The sequence below is a fragment of the Esox lucius genome, chromosome 6, assembly GCF_011004845.1.
Source record: "Esox lucius isolate fEsoLuc1 chromosome 6, fEsoLuc1.pri, whole genome shotgun sequence".
Taxonomy (NCBI): domain Eukaryota; kingdom Metazoa; phylum Chordata; class Actinopteri; order Esociformes; family Esocidae; genus Esox; species Esox lucius.
Genome location: NC_047574.1, coordinates 12,815,971 through 12,838,979, shown reverse-complemented (window position 1 = coordinate 12,838,979; position 23,009 = coordinate 12,815,971). Strand labels below are relative to the sequence as shown.

The following is a 23,009-nucleotide window of genomic DNA, read 5'->3' as shown; positions in this document are numbered from 1 at the left end:
CTGCTCAGAAGTGACAGAAATCATGAGGAACATGGTTCCTGAGGTCCGTGGTCTCTTCAGTCAAGTTGAGGCACTTCTGCGTTTGTTGCTCGTTGTTCCTGCCTCATCTGCTGAAGCAGAGAGAAGCTTCAGTGCCTTGAGACGCCTGAAGACCTGGCTGTGCTCTTCAATGTCACAAACCCGACTCAACAGTGTGGCTGTTTGTCATGTTCACAGAGATAGAATGTATAACTTGGCCAAGAAGAAACTGTGTCAAGAATTTGTTCAAGTTACTGGTCGGCGCATTGATGTTTTTGGGTCATTTTAGAATCAGTAATCGTTTATTTCGTTTAAGTTACTTTTTTTGGACAATGTACATTGTTTCTTTCTGTATCGAAAATGCATTGCATGTTTTATTTTGTGCAAATAAACCTTTAACATTTATTGGTTCGCTTGATTTTTCAGAACATTTTAACCAAATGCTTTCAAAAAGTGGTGGGGACAAAATCAGCCATTTCAAAAGGTGGTGGGGACATGTCCCCAGCGTAAATGACACCTATGTCCCACACCCAGGACCATTCATTACAGCAGTGGTTCCCAACTCCGGTCCTGGAGTACCCCCAACAGTACACATTTTTGTTGTAGCCCTGGACAAGCACACCCAATTCAACTCAGTGAGAGCCTGATAATTAGTTGACAAGTTGAATCAGCTGTGCTTGGCTGGGGCTACAATGAATATGTGTACTGTTGGGGGTACTTGAGGACCGTAGTTGGGAACCACAGCATTACAGTAATGAGTTGAGGGGCTGGGACTTTTCTGATCTTCAGCATTAGTAAGCCTGCTTATAGTTTTGCACAATTATCATGATATACTTGACCATGATTTTTCCAACTGAGCTACAAAAGGGACAATTTAAGGTGAATTATAACGATCAGTATTATTTATAATTCGCCTGTAATGTAATAATCGGTATTAATTACGCGCAATTGCTGTACTCTGTCTAGAAGTGCGCATGTGCAATATAGTCACAGATACAACCATAGGATACAACAAGGAGCCAGTTGATCCACCGGAGGTATAAATCGGAAGCATCCGTTTCTTTACAGTGTGGCCGGGCTGTTTGGAGTAGGAATGAACTGGGCTGACATTCTGGCGAGTTTCTCGTCGATTAAGCATATCAAAACCGTTTTATAGACCAACATAATCAATCCTTTGGAGATATACGCTAAGAAAAAGGTTTAGATTAAAAAAATAAATAAATGTGTAGAGTTGCTGCACACGCGCACTTCACTTATTTCCTTAACGCGCCAATGGGATCTCGCTAGCTTGTTCTTGGCTCCACCCCACCTCTTTTCTAGATTCTGCCAGCTCGGCTTCACTAGCGTTAATAGAAAAATATTCTTGTTATACTTATAAACATCTTCGGTATAGCTCTTGAGTGGACTTTTTTGTATAACAGTCAAGGTGCGCTGGTTATCACTGCGGTCTCGCCAAAAATCCATCCAGACTACAGTAGAATATGAGTTTTATAGTTGAAGAGAGGGGGAACCCAAATACACTAAGCTATCGTTTGTTTTTCAGTAAGTATGGTTAACTTTCTATTGAAATATTAGCGTAGCCTCGCTAAATGTGATATGGCGAGGGACGTGTCTGTTGTGGATTTATGCCGGTTTGCTTAACGTCATGTTAGAGATTGGGCCCCAGCTCCACGTGTCACTTGGATTTAATGCATTGCTCTTATATTACAAATGTCAATTGAAAGTGTGGGTTTTATATGTGCTACTACTATGATCTTGAGAAATAAGTGCCTGTTCGCTCCACATTATTAATTTGACTGGATAGACTAATTGAATGGACCAGACTTGTCGGTTGGATTGTATTTGCTGCTGCTGGACGTACCAATTGATTAGTAATTTTTATTTTTCGAATATGTAAATGTATTCTTTCTGATATCGTTGTTATTGCAATGTCACCCCTGTTTAATAATTAATTCAGATTTTACCTATATTGTAACAGTTACATCCAGTTTCAGTTTCTAAATTCAAGGCAAAGCTGTCTTTTAGGCTACCTTTTATCACTTTTAGTACTAAACAAATAAAGTTCACATTCACCGGTGGCCACGCTCCTGTTTCTTGGGTACAAATGTACAAATATCCAGATGACGTCTACTCAAATTAGGCTCAGTATTGCCTTGTTAAATATGGCAATTTTCTTAAGAGTAATCCACTCACAGAAACACAAATCACATAACTGCTATGCATTTAGTGAAAGGCTATGTTCTAACCGTAGGTTCAATATTTTCTTTCCCCATTTTTACATTTCTAAATGGTAAGACAATTGTGTAATGTGTGAAATTTATATATCCTGGAGATTGGGGGTAGCACAATCACCTAGAATTTTGATGAGTAATTGCCTGGTGTGTATACTGTCCCAATACTGACAGGCTGTTCTGTATATTCACTGGTCAATTTCCTTTAAAGAAAACATGCAATGTTTGTCTCCACTACTCCGCTACAAATTGGTTCTAACCCGAGTTATCCAAATCTTCAGGAACCTTTAAAAACAACAAGCAGTGGTTTTTAAAGGAACCCAGGAAGTAATTTGTTAGAATTATGAGATTCCTGCTACTTCCATAGTGCTTTGTGCCTGAAAGACGGGTTTCCATGTCCAAAAATAGCCTAGATGAATGCAGGTTTGTCTCTGGAGGTAGCAGATAATTACTAATATTCAATGACTGTACAGTTTGCTTGTAAGTAACTGAGGTTTTCTCTGAACACTTTATTTCCTATAATAACTGTGCATTATGTCGCTACTTGGCCGGCAGTGATGTTGTCAAGGAAATACAAATCAAAAGGGATTATATATATTATCATTTACTGTAGCAGAGTATTGCCAGGTGCCAGCAGTGGTTGGGGGCTGTTAGAAACCCTAAATACAACCAGAACACAGCACTGCAGAAGCAGCAGAATGTCTGTGTGTGGTCAGCATTTCACACCGGAGGACACCAGAGGGATATGAAGGCCGAGCTCATTGGTAGCGATTTATCACTAACTGCATTGACAAAGTGCTTAGCCATGGTATATTGGCCATATATAATAAGGCCCTGAGATCCCTTATTGCTCTTTGGTTACCCAAACAGTTTGTGCAGTAAAAAGTGATTTGATGTCATAACTTGGTACATTGTATTTATGTTGTCAAAAGCTTCAGTGATTCTTTACGCGGGTGAATCTAATGCATAAATTGGGTGAACATATTTCATAGCAGGAGTTATCCATTCAATAAGCTTTATTCAAACTGTTAATTTCAAAACTGTAAGAATGCTGCAAAATCCTCCTGGCACGCCTACAAGTGAGTAACTCTAAGCGATGCGCACGTGTCATTAAAACGCAGAATCTCACCTAAGAGTAGAAATATTATCTACTGTTGTTGGACAACAGAACAAATAAGCTAAGCTTGTTTTATGAGGAGTTGTTGTTTACTAGCACCTGTAAGGAATGTTGCTTGCACAATGCCATTGCTTTGTTTCATTAGATCATTTGGAATATCCAGTCCAGAAAATGCATTTCTGACTCACTATGTATGTCAGTGGCTGACAGCTAGCTTCCCTGAGTTCTTCCATAGTCTGTCATCCACAACACACACTGGCAGATGTCACTTTTGCTTTTTAATTCTTATGTTATTATGTGTTCTCTAGAAAATGCTGATGGAAAGTACATTTCCCCATTCCATGACATCCCAATGTACGCTGATGAGAGCCAGGTAAAGTATGCCACCTTTATCCTGTTACATAACATACTGATTGGGCTGTGCTTCTTTGATGTATAATTGTACTTCGTCCATAACATATGACTGTATGGTTAGTTATCATTGAGTTGTTCAATGTGTCTTCCCATTTTGTAGTCATGCATTACTGTTAAAAAGGGTACAGTTATTTTAAGCCAATTCTTTGACTGTTCTAATGGAAATGTAGTCCTTTGCATCACTGCGTAGTGCCCAAGAAGCTATTAAATCAAATGGTTTGGTACCACCACCTGTGTCTGCCAATCAGATGTCATTGTTTGCTTCCAAATGTATTTTCTGCAGCAGCCTGTAGTGCATTTGCATGGCTGATTGAAACAGTGATTTAAATGTTTAGGTTTGATTTGAAAAGTAGTGGTATCCTTTATCGATTTGGAGACTTTCGTGGGTACTGCTCTGAGACAAATTACTACATTTCAGTAATCCCGATTACAAATACCTGTCAATGGTATTTGGGGTGGGGTCTGTGAGCTAAAGCTCTAAAGGCATGGGGAATCTAGTGATCGTTTATGGCAAGATGAATGCAGCATGTTAAAATTGTCTGGCAGAAAATACTGGCAGACAATTTGCATTCACGAAAGCTGCGCATGGGACGCTCTTGGACTTTCCAGTATGACAATGACCCTAAACACAGGGCCAAGTTGACCCTCCAGGGGTTACTGCAGAAAAAGCTGAAGGTTCTGGAGTGGCCATCAAAGTCTCCTGACCTTAATATCATCGAGCCTCTGAGGGGATACATCAGACGTGCAGTTCATGCAAGATGACCAAAGACTTTGCATGACCTGGAGGCATTTTGCCACGACGAATGGGCAGCTATACCACCTGCAAGAATTCAAGGCCTCATACACAACTATTACAAAAGACTGCATGGTGTCATTGATGCTAAAGGGGGCAATACACAGTATTAAGAACTAAGGGTATGCAGACTTTTGAACAGGGGTCAGTTCATTTCTTTCTTTGTTGCCATGATTTGTTTTATGATTGTGCTATTCTGTTATGACCTACAGTTGAAGAAATAAAAGACGTCTTTTGCCCGCTCACTCATGTTTTCTTGGCAAATGGTACATATATTGCCAGTTCTCCAAGGTTATGCAAATTTGGAGCACAACTGTACACCTGGTTATATTGATATTAGGTTTTATGACAGACAGGGGCACAAGCAGTTGCAGTGTTGTAAATATCACAATTTACCTGCATTGATTACTTCCAGTCTCTACTAATATAACATGACACATTACTTTTTTCATTCAGAACATTTTCCACATGGTTGTTGAGGTCCCAAGATGGACAAACGCAAAGATGGAGGTAAGTTCACTGACTGAAAAATACATAAACTGAGCTTGGATAGAACTAAGTCAGCCTTATTTAGAGTGCCTTCATTAATAATTGAACTCCTTTTACAAGGAGTTCCATATTTTGTTGCAATTCAAAGTAGGTTCATTTAATGCTTAATAGCTCAAAACTGAGAGAAGCAGTTCTACATTATCCTTGGAGTATGGCAAAAATGTGAGTGGCTAGAGGGGTATTCCAGAAAACTGAATTTGTCACAAATAGAATAGGTCCTTCAGACTATTCCAAATAATTTCCTTTAAAAAGTAGACATTTTTCCACACGGACAGTCATCTATCTGGCTAAGTTAATCAGCACCTACAGGTCCAATATAACCCAATGTGGTTTCATTCAGACTTAAAAAAAAAACTGTTTTGCCCAAGTTATTCAGGTTATTCACTCCTGGAATGGTACACACAAATGGTTATTTTCACGACAAGATATTCTGTAACTGTAAGCCCCTGCCAGCCAAAAGATCCGGGCAGCAGTTATATACTAAATATAAGAGCATATGTACATGCTTGTTGTAGGTGATGATTTCTTCTTACAAACCAATAAAATATTGTTCCCTATATTTTTATTTCTTGTGATAAACTTGAACCAAATGCTTGATGCACATTGCATTTTCTGTTGTCTCAATGAGGACAATTTTAAATGTTCTGTGTGAGCACAAGTTGTTGGATCAACCAGTCTGCACTTCACTTAGCCTATTGATTTAAATCAGAACCAGCCATTCTGGAACCAAGAACTCATCCAATCCCTAATCTTGTAAAGAGATGCCGGGTATGTTTCTACTAAACCTGAATTTGTTTAGCTGTTTTTCTGAAATACCCAACCACCAAAGGAAGCGTTTGGTTGAAGTAATCGCAGCTTAAGGCGACACATCTTGTTGATGAGTGTATGCTGGCATTGTGTGTAGAGTGACGAAGTATAAAAATGTTGTATATCTGGCATCCTGTACTGTCCAATTAGAGTGGATGCATTCTTGAAAATGCATTTTGGTTACTCATGAACTTAAACCTGTTTCTAGACTGTGGTGTGCAATAAGGCATGAATGGTATTTTGTACCTAAATCCAGATGATCCAGTTTGTTTGGTGACTATTATGGGAGACATAGTCAGCATATTTTTGTATAACAGTGGACTGGTAGGATGCCATTGGCATAATAAGGTATAGTGAAAGGCAGGTTAGACGTATCAACATAAGGAGGAATGCTGTAATGCTGATGAAGGGAGCAGATAACACTGCTTTTATTACCTTCTGTTGACTCAAGTCTCAATCCGATAGTCATTGGATCATCGCGATTGGATGACGACCACATTTGGATGTATGATGTAAACCAGGCTTGAGAGTACATGTGGATATGGATTTTCTACTTCCAGATTGCGACCAAAGACCCCCTGAACCCGATCAAGCAGGATGTGAAGAAGGGGAACCTGCGTTACGTGGCCAATGTTTTCCCTCACAAGGGCTACATCTGGAATTATGGAGCAATACCTCAGGTCAGACCGTCCCATCACTGTTATGGCCCAGGCCTGTACATTTGCAAGACTTCGACATGATTGTAGTGTGTTGTTATTATTTATTTTATATCGAGGTATTGTGCTCAGAACTGAACTTATTTGAACTGAATGCCAAAAATATTAAATGAAGGTGCTCAGTCTTATTTTGCATACCCCTTGCTATTTTTTGACATGTCTTTTGCTGTCTTTTATCTACATGTTGTAATTTACCTAATTTTCTAAATGTTTAACATTAGATTTTCTTCAGAATTTCATAGGTTCTTGTTTTTTATTGAGAGCGGTGGATGTGATTATAGACTTGCTTAAATGGGAATATGAACATAGAAGCAATCAAATATGAATGCAAATACCTGTTTTAAAATATACTGTCAATACTCAATACAAAACCTATTAAGTTATATAAAAATATAAATGCAAAGAACAATATTCAACACGATATATTAATAGTCTGTAGACTGTCGTGTTCTGGGACGTACTGTGCTGTCCATAAGAATTGGGACTGTAAAGTCCTTTTTTTTACTCTCAATGCATAGGAAAATAAATAATAAATAAAATAAAAAAGATTAATATGAGACTAAAGTACAGACTTTCACCCTTTATTTCTGAAAGTTATTGCTGCCTAAAGGGAACAGACCCAGACTATCCATTTCTAACACAATTGCTTAGTAGTTTTACTGTAGTATTTCTGTTCTGTTGAATAATCTTTATTGATAGACATGGGAGGACCCGGGGCATAAAGATGGAGACACTGGCTGCTGTGGCGATAATGACCCCATTGACGTTTGTGAGATTGGTACCAAGGTGCGTCATTTGGTCTTAATCCTCTAACCATCACCTTTTTGCATATGTTCAAGATGAGCTTATTTCCCTTCCTTGCTATTCCTTTGTTTTCATTGTAATTCAAAGCAGCGTCAGTTAAACACAGAAGCAGGGTGTACAGTTTCTATATCCATGCTGATTTAATTACAACCCTGTTTCCCAAAATGTTTGGACACCCAGTAAAATGTAAAGATAAGCAGAATGCAATAATGTGCAAATGATTTGAACCCTATATTCAATAGAAAATATTGCAAAGACAACATATCAAATGTTTCTTAAAAAATATATGCCCACTTTGAATTTGATGCCAGCAACACGTTTCAAAAACTGGAAACGTTGTGTAATGTTACAAAACTAAACCTGGTGGAACATCTCACATCTAATTAGTTCAATTGGCAACAAGTCAGTAACATGTTTGGGTATAAAAAGAGCCTCCCAGAGAGGATAAACCTTTCAGAAATAAAGATAAGGAGGGGTTCACCACTCTGTGAAAGACTGTGTGGGCAAAGTGCAACAGTTTTAAAAATAAAATTTCTGAACATTAAATTGCAAAGAGTTTGGGGATCTCATCATCTACGGTACATAATATTAAAAGATTCTGAGAATCTCTGTATACAAGGGACAAGGCCGAAAACCAGTACTGGATGGCCGAGATCTTCGGGCCCTCAGGCGACACTGCCGTTGAAAACATTTGGCACATTATGCCAAAGGAGACCCTGATCTGTTGAGCAGCTGAAATCCTATATCAATTAAGGTACATTTAAGGTACTTTCAAAACCACAGCAATTGGTTTCTCAGTTCCCCAACGCTTACAGTGTTGTTAAAAGAAGAGATGATGCAACACAGTGGTTAACAAGCCCCTGTCCCAACTTTTATGAAACGTGTTGCTGGCGTGTTGCTGGCAAATTCATAATCGGTGTGTATTCCCCCCCCCCCCCAAAAAAATCCAGTTTCAACACTTGCTATGTTGTCTTTGTACTATTTTTCAATGAAATGTAGGCATAAATTATTTGCACATCATTGCATTCTGTTTTCATTTACGTGGCATCCCAATGTTTTTTGAAACAGGGTTGTACATGTCTTTATTGGCTTTGAGCTTCGTGCATGGTTGAATGATGAAATGATCTTCTCATCTTTCCATTGAAAGTTGCTTATCCCCAATAACACTTCTCTCTTGGGCTGGTCACAACCCTGTCTTATCTCCAGGTGTGTTCACGTGGGGAGGTTATTAAGGTGAAGGTGCTGGGGGTTTTGGCCATGATTGATGAGGGGGAGACAGACTGGAAGGTCATGGCCATCAATGTGGAGGACCCTGAAGCTAAGAACTTCAACAGTAAGCACTGGAGGAAAAAATTACAATGAATGAACATAGTGCCAAGTTCATAATTTGAGTACAATTTGGGTCAGATACACACCTCTTTTAAATATGACTAATTTGGACTCCAAAAAAATAACATTTGAGTTACATGTTTAAGCGTAAGCATCAGATTTAATTTGCTTCACTCAGCTTTAACATAGCAAACTGGAGCATCATTTTTTATCATTAAAAGCTGGAGGATGAATACCTGATCTATAACCGATTCAGTCAGGCTGCATTATACGACATAGCTTGTTCAAATTCAGCAGACTTGCAAATGTCCTACAGAACAGATGTTTTATTTTGAAAACATTTAATTGGTCAAGGGTTATAAAATGGTGTTCTCTGTAATCATTTTGTTTGGTATTTGGTTGCATATTCTTAGAAGCTCTCTCCCTCCCTCCATACTTGCCATAACTTGGGACATGTTCATCTTCCTGTCATCTGTCCACAAGCAAACTGTAATCTGGTCATCCTTTTTTTGGAAGGAAACTAGTGGTTTGCTACTTTCAGTGTAGGCTCTGTGTTTCTGCTGGTCCAGTCTTCTAAAGATTGTACAGTCGCCCCCCCCCCCCCCCCTATATATGAAGTGTTTTTTTTCAATATGTACATACATACCTTAAATCAAATCATTATGGAGGTCAATGTATTGACAAACATTAGGAGTAACATGGTTTCTAAATGTTACAATATTGTAGAACTGGAATAAGATTGCAATGACAGTGAAGTAACACAATGATTTAGAAAAATAAAAAGCAAGCATCTGACCTCTGAATTCCTCTTGCATAAGTCCTCTCCTCTCTGTAAAGCATACAATTATTGACCGTTTTCCCAAATGTGTGTGTATTCCTATTGGCTTTCTGGCTTTCCCTTCACCTGTCTTCACATCCTGTGCCCTCCAGACGTCAGTGACATCCAAAGGCTGAAGCCAGGATACTTGGAGGCCACTGTGGACTGGTTCAGGAGGTACAAGGTACCAGACGGGAAGCCAGAGAACCAGTTTGCCTTCAATGGGGAGTTTAAAGACAAGGTATCTACGTTCTATCTTACACACAGCGGCGTTAGTTATGTAGGCAGCACCTATGTATTGGACCAGAATGTCCCATCTCTTTCTGTAGCAATAGGCAACATGGCCTTAAAGTTACCTTAGTCTTGTGGTACATTATCCACACCCATCCTCATCATTAATTTTCATTCCAGTGTTCTCATATAAACACTTATTTTGAGCTACACCCATCCTGTAGAAAGTCATTTGGGCTGGGTGCTTGTCTGTTTCTGTATTCGCCTCCTTATATTGACATTTAGTCATTTAACATATGCTGTAATCCAGAGGGACTAACAATTCGCAATGTTCCAAGGCTTGTGAGTTTGCTGTACAAGGGCTGATATTTCTGTTGCAAGGCCTGCATTGTGTTATTAATCTATTGCAAAATGGCATGTATCTGAGAATGCAATGTAACTGTTTCACAACATAGTGGTGTCCTTCCCTCTTGAAAAACACAAGAGGAATTTGACTACCACCCTCAGATTGTTCTGAAATCTAAGCTACCATTCAAAAACTTGGGGTCACTTAGAAATGTCCTTTTTTGTCCATTAAAATAACATCAGATTGATCAGAAATAGTGTAGACATTGGTTTTTGTTGTAAATGACTATTGAAGCTGCTGGAAACGGCTGTTTAATGGATTATCTACATCAGCAACCATCAGTCCTTTGTTCTAATGGCATGTTGTGATTGCTAATCCAAATGTATCATTTAAAAAGCTAATTGATTATTAGAAACCCTTTTACAATTAGCACCGCTGAAAACTGTTGTGCTGATTAAAGACACTCTCATTCTTTAGACTAGTTGAGCATCTGGAGCATCAGCAATTGTGGGTTTCATCACAAACTCAAAATGGCCAGAAACAACACTTTCTTTTGAAAGTCATCAGTCAATTATTTTTCTAAGAATTGAAGGCTAATTCATGAGACATTGCCAAGAAACTGAAGATCTTGTACAACACACTGTACTACTCCCTTCACAGAACAGCACAAACTGTCTCTAACCAGAATAGAAAGATACATTGGAGTGTCTAGTTTCAGAACCAGACTCCTCACAGGGCCTCAACTGGTAGCTTCATTAAATAGCACCCTCAAAACACCAGTCTCAACATGAATAGTGAAGAGGTTGACTTCAGGATGCTGGCTTTCTAAGCAGAGTTGCAAAGAAAAAAACATATGTCAGGCTGGTCAATAAAAAGAAAAGATTAAGATGGGCAAAAGAAAACAGACACTAGACAAAGGATGATTGGAAAAAAGTGTTATAGACACACCCATATAATACCTTTTGGAGCCACAGCTCCAACTATGCGAGAAATATTTAGGAAAAAGCAGTCAGCTGGTATTCTGTCTATAATGGAGTGGCCAGCACAGCACTGGATCTCAACCCTATTGAGCTGTTGTTGGAGCAGCTTGAACGTATGGTACATAAGTGTCCATCAAACCAATCCAACTTGTGGGAGGTGCTTCAGGAAGCATGGGGTGAAATCTCTTCAGATTCCTTCGGGGTGAAATCTCTTTAATTGCAGGCTGTAATTGCTGCAAATGGAGGAATCTTTGACACAGTTTGTTCAATATTTTTTTTGTAACCTTGTCAATGACTTTAGCTAAAATTCCTATTTAAACTCATGTATGTTTTCATGGAAAACAAGGGAATTTCTATGTAGTTTAAAACATTTTGTTTAAAGATGAATTAAATTCAATTGAAATTGGATAGCTAATGGATTGCACCAAAAAAGGTCATTTAAGTTCAATGTTCATATAATATTGAATAACTATAATAACAATGTCAGATTTGGACAACCTCTTCATGTGAGCAACCAAAAGAAATGGTAAAATGCCCCCAACCTAACACCCAAATATATTCTTAGTTTTACAAGTAGTATGGAGTTGTTTTTTGGAACATTGCAAACTGTGCTCTTTGTCTTGTGGCTGTTGATGGTTTATCTCCTGTTTAGAGAAACTTTTCAGTGACTAAGATTAAGACATTAAGTTTGACTTTGTCTTCAGGAAACCCATAGATCTGGATGTGTGTACTTGCCTTGACAACAGCCTCTGCTCTGTCTGTTTCCTTATCAGGACTTTGCGATTGAGACAATAAAGAACACACATGACTTCTGGAAGGCACTTATCTCTCAACAGACCAATGCTGGAGGACTCAACTGGTGAGAGAATACACAATGTACAGTCCTTACACTCAAATACCTCTAGAACAGGCAATTATTTAATACCGTTAGACTACAGTAAATGGGGGTGAATCATAAAGGCCCAATGCGTAGTTCCAACAGGGAACCCCCGCCATCATTTCTGATATCACCCCACTTCTAAAAAATGATTTTGGAATATGTCATCGAGCAAAAACTTGTTATGGAACATCTGATGTAGACTGATATAATTGCTCTCCACCCATCCTGCAGTAAAAACACTTGTGTGTCGGGGTGTGACAACCCCTTCAGCATCTCCATGGACGAGGCCAAGGCTGTAGTAGATGAGGTTGGAACTTTTTGCTTATCTAGGAATTGTTTTAGATCTTTCAGGGTCAACTGTCTCCTTTTGAATGCTATAGCCAGCTTGGAACTGTCTACAATTATGCTGTTCTTTTAACTGCTCTGGTCAGAACTGGGTACTGTGGCTTTCAAGTTAAATGAGGAATGAAAGAGAATTTCAAGGAGGCATCAGAACTTCAATTTAAAGTGCTTAGCTAAGTATTCTGCTCATGGGTGCCTGCTGCATACCTCTGTTTTCAAGCATTTTGCTTTACTTAATCAGACCATCAAATTGTGTATTTATTTTGCATTTTTTGTGAATAGACAAGCCCTTGTGGACCTGGAGAGCCTATCCCCTGTGCAGGTACATTCCTTCAAATATTTTTCACCTGACATTTATAATACACAATTCCAACTTTTTATGAATTTCCTTAATATATTCCTACATTTGTGTGGCTATTTCCTTGACTAGGAGATGTTTATTTAGCGTCTTGTGAACCTCCCACTTTGTCGTTTTATGACTAAATTGGAATTACATTTTAATTTATGACTGGCTATTCCTTTCCTATTCAGGAAGTCAGCTGAGATTCTGTTTAAATGTTTCTTAGAATTATGTGTTTGCTTCCCTATTTGAACCCAATGGATTCCATTAATAAACATTAATTAAACTGTACACAGTTTATCATTTGATTGTTTTTCTATTTTCAGTGGACGCATGGTTCTACTATGAGAAGTAACTTCAAACCAGACCAGACCTTTGGCCCAGAAGTGCCTAATTTGTTTAGCAAGGCATACTTGAAGATAATCATCGATTGTAGGTGTGGTTGTAAGAGAATTTTTGTTCCACCCTCGGAAGTTAAAGTAGATTTATGTCATAGGAAATGTATTCTCACTGTTATTTATCAAATGACTCGTTGTAGATGTGCTAATGAAAAGCTGTCTCTGTTTGCTGCCTAGCTACAAGTATCATGTATGGTATGGGATAATCTCTTGGTTTTTAATAAAGTATTTTTTTTTCCTGATGAGATATGTCTTATGTTCATTTTGTTGAAATGTTCGTCATGTTAGCTGAATCTCTTATCCAGAACCATTCATCTATACTGAGATTGGCTTGCGCAGTAGCCCGTGAGCCTTCCATAGAGATGTAAGGAAAGGTAGCGAGACAGCGTGAAAATGACTGTCCTGTTACTTCAAACGATTTCTAAATTTAAATTGTAGATATTGGTCGTTATTTCCATTTAATTAAGAAGCTATCAGTAAAGTCAGTGCTAAAAGGAAGATGATAAAGGAATAATGAAACAGAGCTATTGTTCGACTATATATTTTTTCTACAACCGCTTTAATCTTGGCTGTGTTGTATTTTTTTGTTACTCCAATACGTTATAGGTCACAATACCATGAAGCGGGCCGATATGGATTCGCTTTACTACAATATCTTTGTAGGTGTATCTTATACAGCCATCTAGCGGTAGTTTGGTAAAACACAGCACAATTTTGATTCCCGATTCTGTTTTTGTTTAAAATTATTAAGGAGAGTATGTATTCAATAGAAAAATATTATTTAGAAAAAACTCGGTCCGTTGCATTTGACATTCTGGCCTTAATGGGGCACAAAAAAAATCGTGGTATGGGATCGGACAGGATGGTTTGGCATGTGAATCCCCTTTCCAAAAAGTACTTACGCAGTTCCGGTGAACTGTCAAATTTGGATGGGTCATCGTAACGCCACGGTGTGTTGACCCACGGACACAAGGTAACGTTTACTTTCAGTGTGTACATGAAGTTGCATGAAAATAAATGTATTTTAGACTTTTCGTTGTCAGAAAGAATCAGGTCAGCAAGTGTTGGGCTTGATACATCGGAGTGAGTTGGCCCACCCAGCGCATTTAGCCCTGATGTTTATTCCAGCTAGTTTTTAGCCGACACATGATGCCAGACAAATTTGCAATATGGTGGCAATGACCGTGCACCTATCTGCCATTTTCATTTGAACATTGCCAATTTCTCAGCTGTAATGTGCTATGTTTGTCTATACAGTAGTCAACATTACAAGCCTAACTCATTAACCTTGAATTTCTTCATAGCCAGGCGAACCTATAAGTAAACTCTACAATATGTTTTTACATTCCTTTGAGACCACTGTCAGGATATTAACATAGCAAGTTGGTAGATACTCGTGACAGGTGTGTGTGTGTGTGTGTGTCTCTCTCTCTCAGCGTGGTTGCCCCAGGCCTATCAAATGTCATCTGGAGCAACAACGTATCCATAAAAATAGTCTATAGCAAAAACAGTCTGACTGGTATGATCAGATAGCCAGGTTCGTGGGAAAGGACTAGAGTTGACTGCTGTAGTGGGTTTATAATTTTAAGTTTTCTCAGTTTGGCTGTTGGCACAAAAACTCTGAACAACTTACGCATACCAGCGAGGTAATCCGTGGTTAAGAAGAAAGTTGGAACAGTTGAGCGTCAGTATTTGAGGTTAGCCTATATAGCTATGTTTAGAGGTAGAGCATTGTGTAGAGGGTCTTTTGCAATTGTAGCCTTCTGTGTTCATAGATATGGGTAAAACTAATGTTTTTAAATGTATATCATCCTGTTGACAAGTGACAAAGTCTTTTAGAGGGCTTTTTCCATCTGCGCTAACTCAAGGCACATCAAATTCATTCATACATTTGTATAGAATGTGAAGAATGGGTGGGACGGGTCAGAGCCAAAGGCCATGTGTAGTACAGACTGGGCTGTCCAGAACTGTTCTTGGAGAGTTGCCCTCCTGTAGGTTTCCTTTCCAGACCTTGTCTAGAACACCTCATTCTAATTGCTGAATAAAAGGCATAGTCAGGTTAGTCACATCTGGGGTTGGAGAAAACCCTCAGGATGGTAGGTCTTTAGGAACATGGTTGGGCAGCTGTGGTGTAGAGACAATGTGTCCAATACCTTTATGCTCTGACTTGGCAGCAGTCCAGTTGACCAGTTTGAATGGTGTCGATAATGTGTCGCTAAGTGTACTGTCAGGTTGTTTTCTTTTACACTGTGTTTTTGACGTTTCTGACATTTTGCTTCAATCAAAGGAAAAAGACATGTCCTTTATATTTGACTGGATCTACAGGAGCTTCAGTGGGGTGCTGCAGTTACTAGGTAAAGTGTTTTAAAATGTTGCCCATTCAATAATTTAAATAACCGAAGAAACTCTAGCCTAATTACCTTTTGAACTGATGGACTTCAGTTCTGATTGTACCTGTAGTATTTCACTCTTGCTGGTCTACAAATATGTGTTGTTTCTCAAGCCCTCCTAATCCAAACTAGGTACTCAGTCAATGCGTCATGTTTTTGCTGTTGTTCATCCCTCTAGGTTTATATAAGAAGTCTGGGAAGCTGGTGTTCCTTGGTTTGGACAATGCTGGGAAAACGACGCTGCTTCATATGCTTAGAGATGACCGACTAGGACAACATGTACCAACACTACATCCCAGTATGACAAATCTGCCTAAATTATGGCTATTCATTGTTGTCTTTTGAAGATTGTATTCTGGAACTTCTGTGATTAACAACATACCTTTAAACCTCCCACTTTGGGCTGGATGCGTGGGCAGTACACAATTATCAGGGACCCTATTTGGCTTGACAGTGCCACATTTACAACCAGTGTGCAGAAATCAATGACCACATCTTCCAAGTGCTCTAATTGAATTACTCCTATTGCATGTTGCCTCCGTTCAACAGCATCAGAAGAGTTAACCATCGCTGGAATGACATTCACAACATTTGATCTGGGTGGTCATACGCAAGGTATGCATTTGAACTGAAACTGTAGTGACACAAAACCTAACACCTAAGGCTTGCGTCTGGAGGGGTGAAAATGAAATGTCCAATGGCAACATTATAACAGCGTTATAACATTACAATGAACTGTCCATTTGCACCGTTATTACAAGTCACATTAGTTGGTTGGTCATTTGTGAACAGTGAAACCGCTTTGATTTGAATAGCCAGGAGAATCTGGAAGAACTACCTCCCAGCTATAAATGGTATCGTCTACCTAGTGGACTGTGCAGATCATGAGAGACTGCAAGAGGCCAAAATCGAACTGGATGTAAGTCCCCCCCCCCCCCAATACACACTCTTAAAATGTTGTAAAAAGGTAGCATGCCTTACACCCATTAGCCATTGTGTGGCTAGATGCAAATCAATACAACTGTTGATTTTTTCCCCCACTAATGAGCAAGGCAGTAAGCTACTAATCTACATCTTCTTTACAGGCACTCTTAACAGACGAGACCGTCTCTAATGTGCCTGTACTGATCCTGGGGAATAAAATAGACCGTCCAGAGGCCATTAGTGAAGATGCACTCAGAGGACTGTTTGGACTGTATGGACACACCACTGGGAAGGTAAGGACTGTTGAGGTGTACCATTAACTGTCTAGAGCAACAGCCTACAGAATGACTGACATCAGATGAAACCAGTTCAAGAGGTTGGCTGATGACTAGACAGGGGTGACACATTACATACATTAAATCGCCACATAAATGTTTATCCGCCATTTTATCCGCCATTTACTTCAACTGGAGTCGATTCAAAAAGATTTGAATCAAGGCTGATCTAGACTGGTCGTGTGTCTGTGTCCTCAGGGGAATGTGTCACTGAAGGAGCTGAACTTGAGGCCAATGGAGATCTTCATGTGCAGTGTTCTGAAGCGACAGGGATATGGAGATGGTTTCCGCTGGCTCTCCCAGTACATTGACTGATCGATGTCTCCCTTCTTTTTTCACGCTAAAGGGCCAAACCCAACTTTATTGAGCGGGCTGGATCATTTATTTTCCATTTGTCCTTTCCAGCATGGTTCCAGAAACTATGATGCCAGTCCAGAACGGCTTGGTTTGGCTCCATAGTGTTTAAAGGAAAGGTATTTGTTTATTCACGGTTTATCCATTTTTGTATGCATTACGGGACAGTCCTCAAAAATCTACATGCTGGAAAAGCTATCACCCACTAGTGGGCTATATTTATTGACATTTTTGCATTTGAGTGTGCTCCCAATAAGTAAATATATTTCTATGCAAAATATATTTTTATTGATATACAGCGTTTATATTCTTGTTCTTGCCTTTTACCTTATTTATTTGGGTTTAAAGCACTGCAATTATGCTGGCCAAGTGGTAGTCTGGTACTTTAAACCCTCATACAAAATATATAACTGTGTACACCATTTAGTCTGACCAATATGTTGACTGTCTTGCCAAAGTCAAGTATCAAAACCTGAAATCTCAATATAAATATTTTGTAGTTTACATATTATTTTTAATGATAGTTTACCTCACAAAATAACTGTAGTTGTTCTGAATTTCTATGATAGCTCTTGATCACAATCAAACAGTATTATTATTAAGACAGTATTATTACTCATTCCTGTTATGAGTAACACACACACGCACACACTTACATGGTTGGACATGTGATTACTTTGACCCAGTCCTTAACCCGTGGTTTATTTTTAAAGTTGCTGGCGTTGGATTACATAGGAGAGGTTATTGGTGTAGCACTTTTGTGTACGTATCATTTCTCCACTGGTGCTTCAAAGCCAAATTATCAACAAGGAATATATGACAGTTATGGCTTAAGATGTTTTTACCTAAGAATCTCCATACCAAATTACTGAACTACAAACCGATGCCATAAATGTGATTACAAGTGCATTACAACTTTTATTTAGTGTTTTATCCACAATATACAAGTCTAGTATTTTGTAATACTATGGTTTTGGCTACACTGAAGAATGGTCGCCATTGATGTTTGCAGTTTCATATGGACTACCATTTCAATGCTCAACTATCTACTATATCAGTTTTTTGTTACTGTTAAATAAGTATTTGATGACTATTGGCTGGTCAAAGCTGAAATAGGAGAGTACTTATGTTGTACTGAAGAATGTGAGTTTTGTAGGGCGCACAGAATATCTGAGATTATGAATAGAGAATGCATATATTTCTTTTTGTAAATACAGTATCTCACAAATGTGAGTACACCCCTCACATTTTTGCAAATATTTGATTATATCTTTTCATGTGAAAACCTTGAGGAAATTACACTTTGCTACAATATGTACAAAAATGTGAAGGGTGTACTCACTTTTGTGAGTAACTGTATGTGAAATTATCATGCATGCTCTCATACAGTTCAGCCAATTATATTGATTGAGAGATCTTTTTTGGATCTGTATAAATTAAATATCTTGGACAATCTGTTATGCTGCTGTGTCATGTTTATTTTTTTGCATTAATGCTTTAAAGTGCATGGTCTGTTACATTTACTGTTGGTTGTATTCTAAATACAATGAATACAAAACGAAAATGAATGACATTGGATTGCCTCAAGTTGTTCCAGATGACTGATGAACAGCTTCTGCAAGCTCCTTAAAATTGTGTTTCTTGACACGTTTGCAGGGACCTGGACAATTTCATAACAGTTGCACAATATATTATACTGTTGGCACAGCAGAAATTAGACTAGGTAAAGCAATACATTTTACTAGGGTACTGTATTTTCACCAGGCTACTATGCAGCACTAGTCAGCAAAACAAATGACGGTCAGTGTTGTCACAATTTTTTTATGTATCTATAAATCAATCCGCGCAAGCCCATTTTTGCCCTCAGACATTCATTAAAAAGTGCCCAATTGCAGTGGGTATCTGGCAACACAGAAGACGGCTAAAGAAGCATAAGCCAGTCAAGTAACATGTTGAGCTAACACCCCCTTGTTTTTCTCGTCCAATAAGGTGAGATGCGGAAGTAGACTTTGGAATCGATAATATTGGAGCTGTTAGCGAGTAGTCATTTACTTGTGTCTGAAAGACGTCTTTGGCTGTTAAGTGATATTGTATAGTTTATGGTGTTGTCCTGTAGGGTAATAATATTTCGTCGTTGTTGTAGGACTTTTGAACTCACTTTTCTGGTCACTTTCCCTAGGTATCTAAACGACATGGAGTCGACTGAAAAAATGTGTTGTATTGTCACGTTGTCGGAATCGTTTTCTGACCAGAAACCAGTAAGCTGTAGTGGAGTCATCTTAAACACACACACTGGACTCTTGCTCTGCAACGGTATTTGCTTCTCTCGCTTTATGAACGTCAAGGATGCGCTGCCTCCAGAGCACCGGTTCCTGCTACCAGAATGTTTCAGTAGCAAGCTTAAAATCAGGCTCAAATTCCACCAACAGCAAAATCTAGACACAAACCAGTGCGCATACAAGTCATGCACCGTTATGGAGAGCAACAGCCCTTCGCAATGTCAGCACCAAACTACAGCCCAGCTACTATTGCTAGTCAACTGTATTGAGTTTAGGAGGGCTTTCGAGAAGATGTTCAAAGCTTCTGATAAGTGGGATTTCTATGGTGGGGAGGAGGATACAGAGATTGTGAGGGACACCGAGTTTCTGAGCTGGTTTGCTCTGCTCAAGGTACGAGATTTCTATGTTGATGTTTTCTTTGTAGTGTATTTAGGCTTACCAATGAACGCTGATGTTCTTTATTTTGTCATTTCGCACCACAAAAATAGGTACCAGCCTTGGCCAGGGTGTCAAACATAAACAGTGGAACCACCCCATGGGTGGCGAGTTCCACTCTCATGAAGGGATGTGAAGTCCTCGCTTGTGGTTCTCCCTTCGGCACCTTTTGCCCTGATCTCTTCATGAGCACCCTGAGCAAGGGCATCATAAGTAACCTGGCAGGGGAAGATAACGCCCTCCTTTTCACAGACGCCCGCTGTCTACCCGGTACAGAGGGTGGGGGCCTTTTTGTACCCAACGAAGGCCAAACGCATCTCGTTGGTGTTATCGTGTCACCATTGTGCTGGAAAGCCAGCGAGTGGATCGGGCTGACCCTTGTGTGCTCGTTCCAGGTGATTTTGAGGAACATCATATGGTGCGTGAACATTCAGAATTCGCACAAAGAGATCCACCACGTACAGGAACTGACGGACTCCTTCCAGGTCGTGCAGCATAAAACTGAAACTCAGAAATACCCCACAGTGGCCTTAGTAGATGCTGGACAATTCTGGGGATCAGGGATCCTGGTCAGTCCTCTGCTGGTAGTCACTTGTCGCCATGTTGTCAATGGAAAACGTGTTGTCGCCCTGAGATTCAACACCAACGACAGGTAATATTCTGCATGCTACTCACTCTGGGGATTAAGGTCATTGTGGTGCTACCTCTGCCGAGATGATTTAGCTTTCAAGGTACAATCGATGTGCCGCAGGTTCGTTTTCAATTCTACTGGTAGATGAACTGGTAATTTAGGGGGTTAATGTTTATTCCAGAACACCATGAAGACCAATCTAGTCCACATAGCGTTATATAGATCAAGTGAAGAATGTCGTTCTCACAGCCCTTTCTTCCTCCCCTTAGTATTCATGTTGTGAAGGGTGATGTCCTATTCTCCACCAAGCTGTCGTCGCCCTATGACGTAGCTGTTGTACAGCTAAGAAACCCGCCCCTCAAAGGGGTGGTGTCGCGCTTGGCCAAGTGTTTTATACCAGGTAGGCATTATGTCACTGCCACACTGACTGGGGAGTGGGGGAGTGGGGGGGTGGGGGGTTCTAAGCAAGAAGACAGCCGGTGTCTGGTTCTTATTTAGGTTTCCTTTTTCCAGCCATTGTTCTCCTGATTGCTTATAGGGCTCTATATGTCTAAGACCAATTCTTGTAAAGCACTTTAATGTAAAAGGGGCTGTAGAAACAAAATGCAACTGGGAGATTGAAACAACCTGGGAACAGGCGATTGGGTGTCATTTGAGACGTCTGTCTCCCTAGGTGAGGATGTGGTTGTGGTGGGATATGGAGCCTTCGGTCAGCGCTGTGGTCCCTCTCTGACCAGTGGCATCCTGTCCAGGGCCATCCGCTGTCGGGGCCAGCCCATCATGCTGCAGACCACTGCTGCAGTGCATGCAGGAACTAGTGGGGGAGCGGTGGTGGCGGCAGGATCAGGAGAGGTGCTAGGTAAGGCATGGGCGGAATGCACCAAACAGGGTTGGTCAGCACTACTCTTAGGGAGCTACTAGGTGTGTAGGCTGTTGAGATTCTGAATCAAGGCCCTAATGGTCAGCTGGGGCTGGAACAAACACCTGCATAGAAAGGGATGGAGGTAACCTGCTAGTGAAATACACTTTTTGATCAGTGGGGGGCACTGGTTTACCAATTACGTGGTAGTACTCAGGATTTGTTTTTAACTGAGTCTGGGTAGCCCACAGGCTGTTGTTTCCAGTGGGAGGTAAGTGAAATTGACAGAACCTAGGAAATGAGTTGGGCGTAGCTAAGCACAAGCTAGCCAGATCGTATTGGGCAAAATTGTCTAGCATATACTAGCATGGTTCTGTCAGAATTTCTGTATTCTGGGAAGTGCGTGTGTGTAATAACTAATTTGCCCTGCACACATTTTACTTTAGCAAAAGGGAAATAGTGTAAAATGTAGTCCACTCTGGAAATTGTTCTAGTGACGACCAGCTTCAGTCTGCTCCTTGTCCACCTGGAAATCAATTAATCAATCAATCAAATGTATCAGCAGTTGTCACAAAGTGCTTTTACAAAAACACCTGGCCTTAAACCCCAAGGAGCAAACAACAGTAGTGTTGAATTTCAGTGGCTAAGAAAAACTCCCTACATTTTATTAATCCCTTCCTTATGTGTCTGATGCCCAGTTTCAGACCCTTTTCTCTCTCAACTGTCGTGGCAGATTGTTGTGTCCTTCCTATATTCCAGGTCTGGTGTCCAGTAACACCAGGGACTTTGCAGCCAAGGTGACCTACCCCCACCTGAACTTCAGTGTCCCAATGACTGTCTTAGAGCCATTGCTTCAGAGTTACACCCAGAATGGTGAAATAGGTGTTTTCCAGGCCTTAGATACAACCGATGAGGAAGTCCAGAGGGTGTGGAGGCTACAGGCTGCTCATAGCAAACTATGACTGAATAAACAAACACACTGTACTTAGTCCAACACTCAATGTAATTGGTAGACTATTTTTAACTTTTGTATAATATTGTGTTATACTATCATTGTCACTATCACCTACTATCATTGGTTTGAAATGGAAAATGTGTGTCCCATCATATTTGTGTAAATATAACAACCCATGAAAAAACACCAATATCTCTGAAATAATTGTATTTCAAAAGGGTCCGACTTTCAGTTAATAAACGGTTGATTGTGTATTTTTACTGTATTTTTTTATTTGATTTCAGAGTTTTACACACAGGTGTCTCATGTATAAGATTTGTTTAAATGGTGCTGTAGTGAGTCCAGTATTCACACAGCATTAGACCACACACAGTGAATCAGATACATAAAATCCTCCACAGATAAGTACCCAACACATTTCATCGTCTCTGCTTTCTTACTCATCTGGAGGTACGTGAAGAGTCCTCCGTTTACTGCAAGCATTGTAAAGTAAAACCGTCACATTGACACATTAACCATCACATTGAAGTCTCAGATTTAAACCTGGTAGTTTCATTTGGCTGACTGCCAGACAGGGAGGATGGAATGAGAAATCTAATTATCTGAGATGCTGCACAGACTGATTGGTCCCTTTGGGTAGCTCGGAGCAAAAATCTGTCAAGACCATTTTCACACATCTGTTATTCTCACCCCAGTTATCTGCAAGACAAGCATCAGGAAATAGCCACATAAGGT

The 23,009-nt window shown here is 39.8% G+C and overlaps 3 protein-coding genes across 7 annotated transcripts; all 3 read left to right on the top strand.

Annotated features, from left to right (window-relative positions):
* Positions 1 to 1,325: 1,325 nt before the first annotated feature.
* ppa1b (inorganic pyrophosphatase 1b) lies at positions 1,326 to 13,185 on the top strand. The gene is made up of 11 exons (XM_010889091.2): positions 1,326 to 1,560; positions 3,675 to 3,739; positions 5,030 to 5,083; positions 6,490 to 6,609; positions 7,345 to 7,431; positions 8,656 to 8,782; positions 9,709 to 9,836; positions 11,926 to 12,011; positions 12,264 to 12,339; positions 12,657 to 12,696; positions 13,041 to 13,185. Exons 1-11 carry the CDS (start codon positions 1,500 to 1,502, stop codon positions 13,067 to 13,069), a joined length of 873 nt encoding a protein of 290 aa, XP_010887393.1. The 5' UTR covers positions 1,326 to 1,499; the 3' UTR covers positions 13,070 to 13,185.
* An 812-nt stretch (positions 13,186 to 13,997) lies between these two features.
* On the top strand, positions 13,998 to 18,399 carry sar1ab (secretion associated, Ras related GTPase 1Ab). Of its 3 annotated transcripts, none has more exons than XM_010889088.4 (7): positions 13,998 to 14,085; positions 15,400 to 15,466; positions 15,681 to 15,800; positions 16,052 to 16,117; positions 16,318 to 16,421; positions 16,588 to 16,719; positions 16,960 to 18,399. In XM_010889088.4, the coding sequence occupies exons 2-7, from the start codon at positions 15,409 to 15,411 to the stop codon at positions 17,074 to 17,076; spliced, it is 597 nt and encodes a 198-aa protein (XP_010887390.1). In that variant the 5' UTR covers positions 13,998 to 14,085; positions 15,400 to 15,408; the 3' UTR covers positions 17,077 to 18,399. The 3 variants fall into 3 exon arrangements, with proteins under 3 accessions (XP_010887390.1, XP_010887392.1, XP_010887391.1); XM_010889090.4 differs by lacking the exon at positions 13,998 to 14,085 and adding an exon at positions 14,536 to 14,758; XM_010889089.4 differs by lacking the exon at positions 13,998 to 14,085 and adding an exon at positions 14,539 to 14,809.
* A 616-nt stretch (positions 18,400 to 19,015) lies between these two features.
* tysnd1 (trypsin domain containing 1) lies at positions 19,016 to 22,526 on the top strand. 3 transcript variants are annotated; one of them, XM_010889087.5, is made up of 6 exons: positions 19,016 to 19,104; positions 19,295 to 19,784; positions 19,883 to 20,481; positions 20,730 to 20,860; positions 21,134 to 21,319; positions 22,079 to 22,526. In XM_010889087.5, the coding sequence occupies exons 2-6, from the start codon at positions 19,308 to 19,310 to the stop codon at positions 22,279 to 22,281; spliced, it is 1,596 nt and encodes a 531-aa protein (XP_010887389.4). In that variant the 5' UTR covers positions 19,016 to 19,104; positions 19,295 to 19,307; the 3' UTR covers positions 22,282 to 22,526. The 3 variants fall into 3 exon arrangements, with proteins under 3 accessions (XP_010887389.4, XP_019903216.3, XP_010887388.4); XM_020047657.3 differs by lacking the exon at positions 19,016 to 19,104 and having other exon boundaries at positions 19,117 to 19,784; positions 20,225 to 20,481; XM_010889086.5 differs by lacking the exon at positions 19,016 to 19,104 and having other exon boundaries at positions 19,117 to 19,784.
* The last annotated feature ends 483 nt before the right edge of the window (positions 22,527 to 23,009 follow it).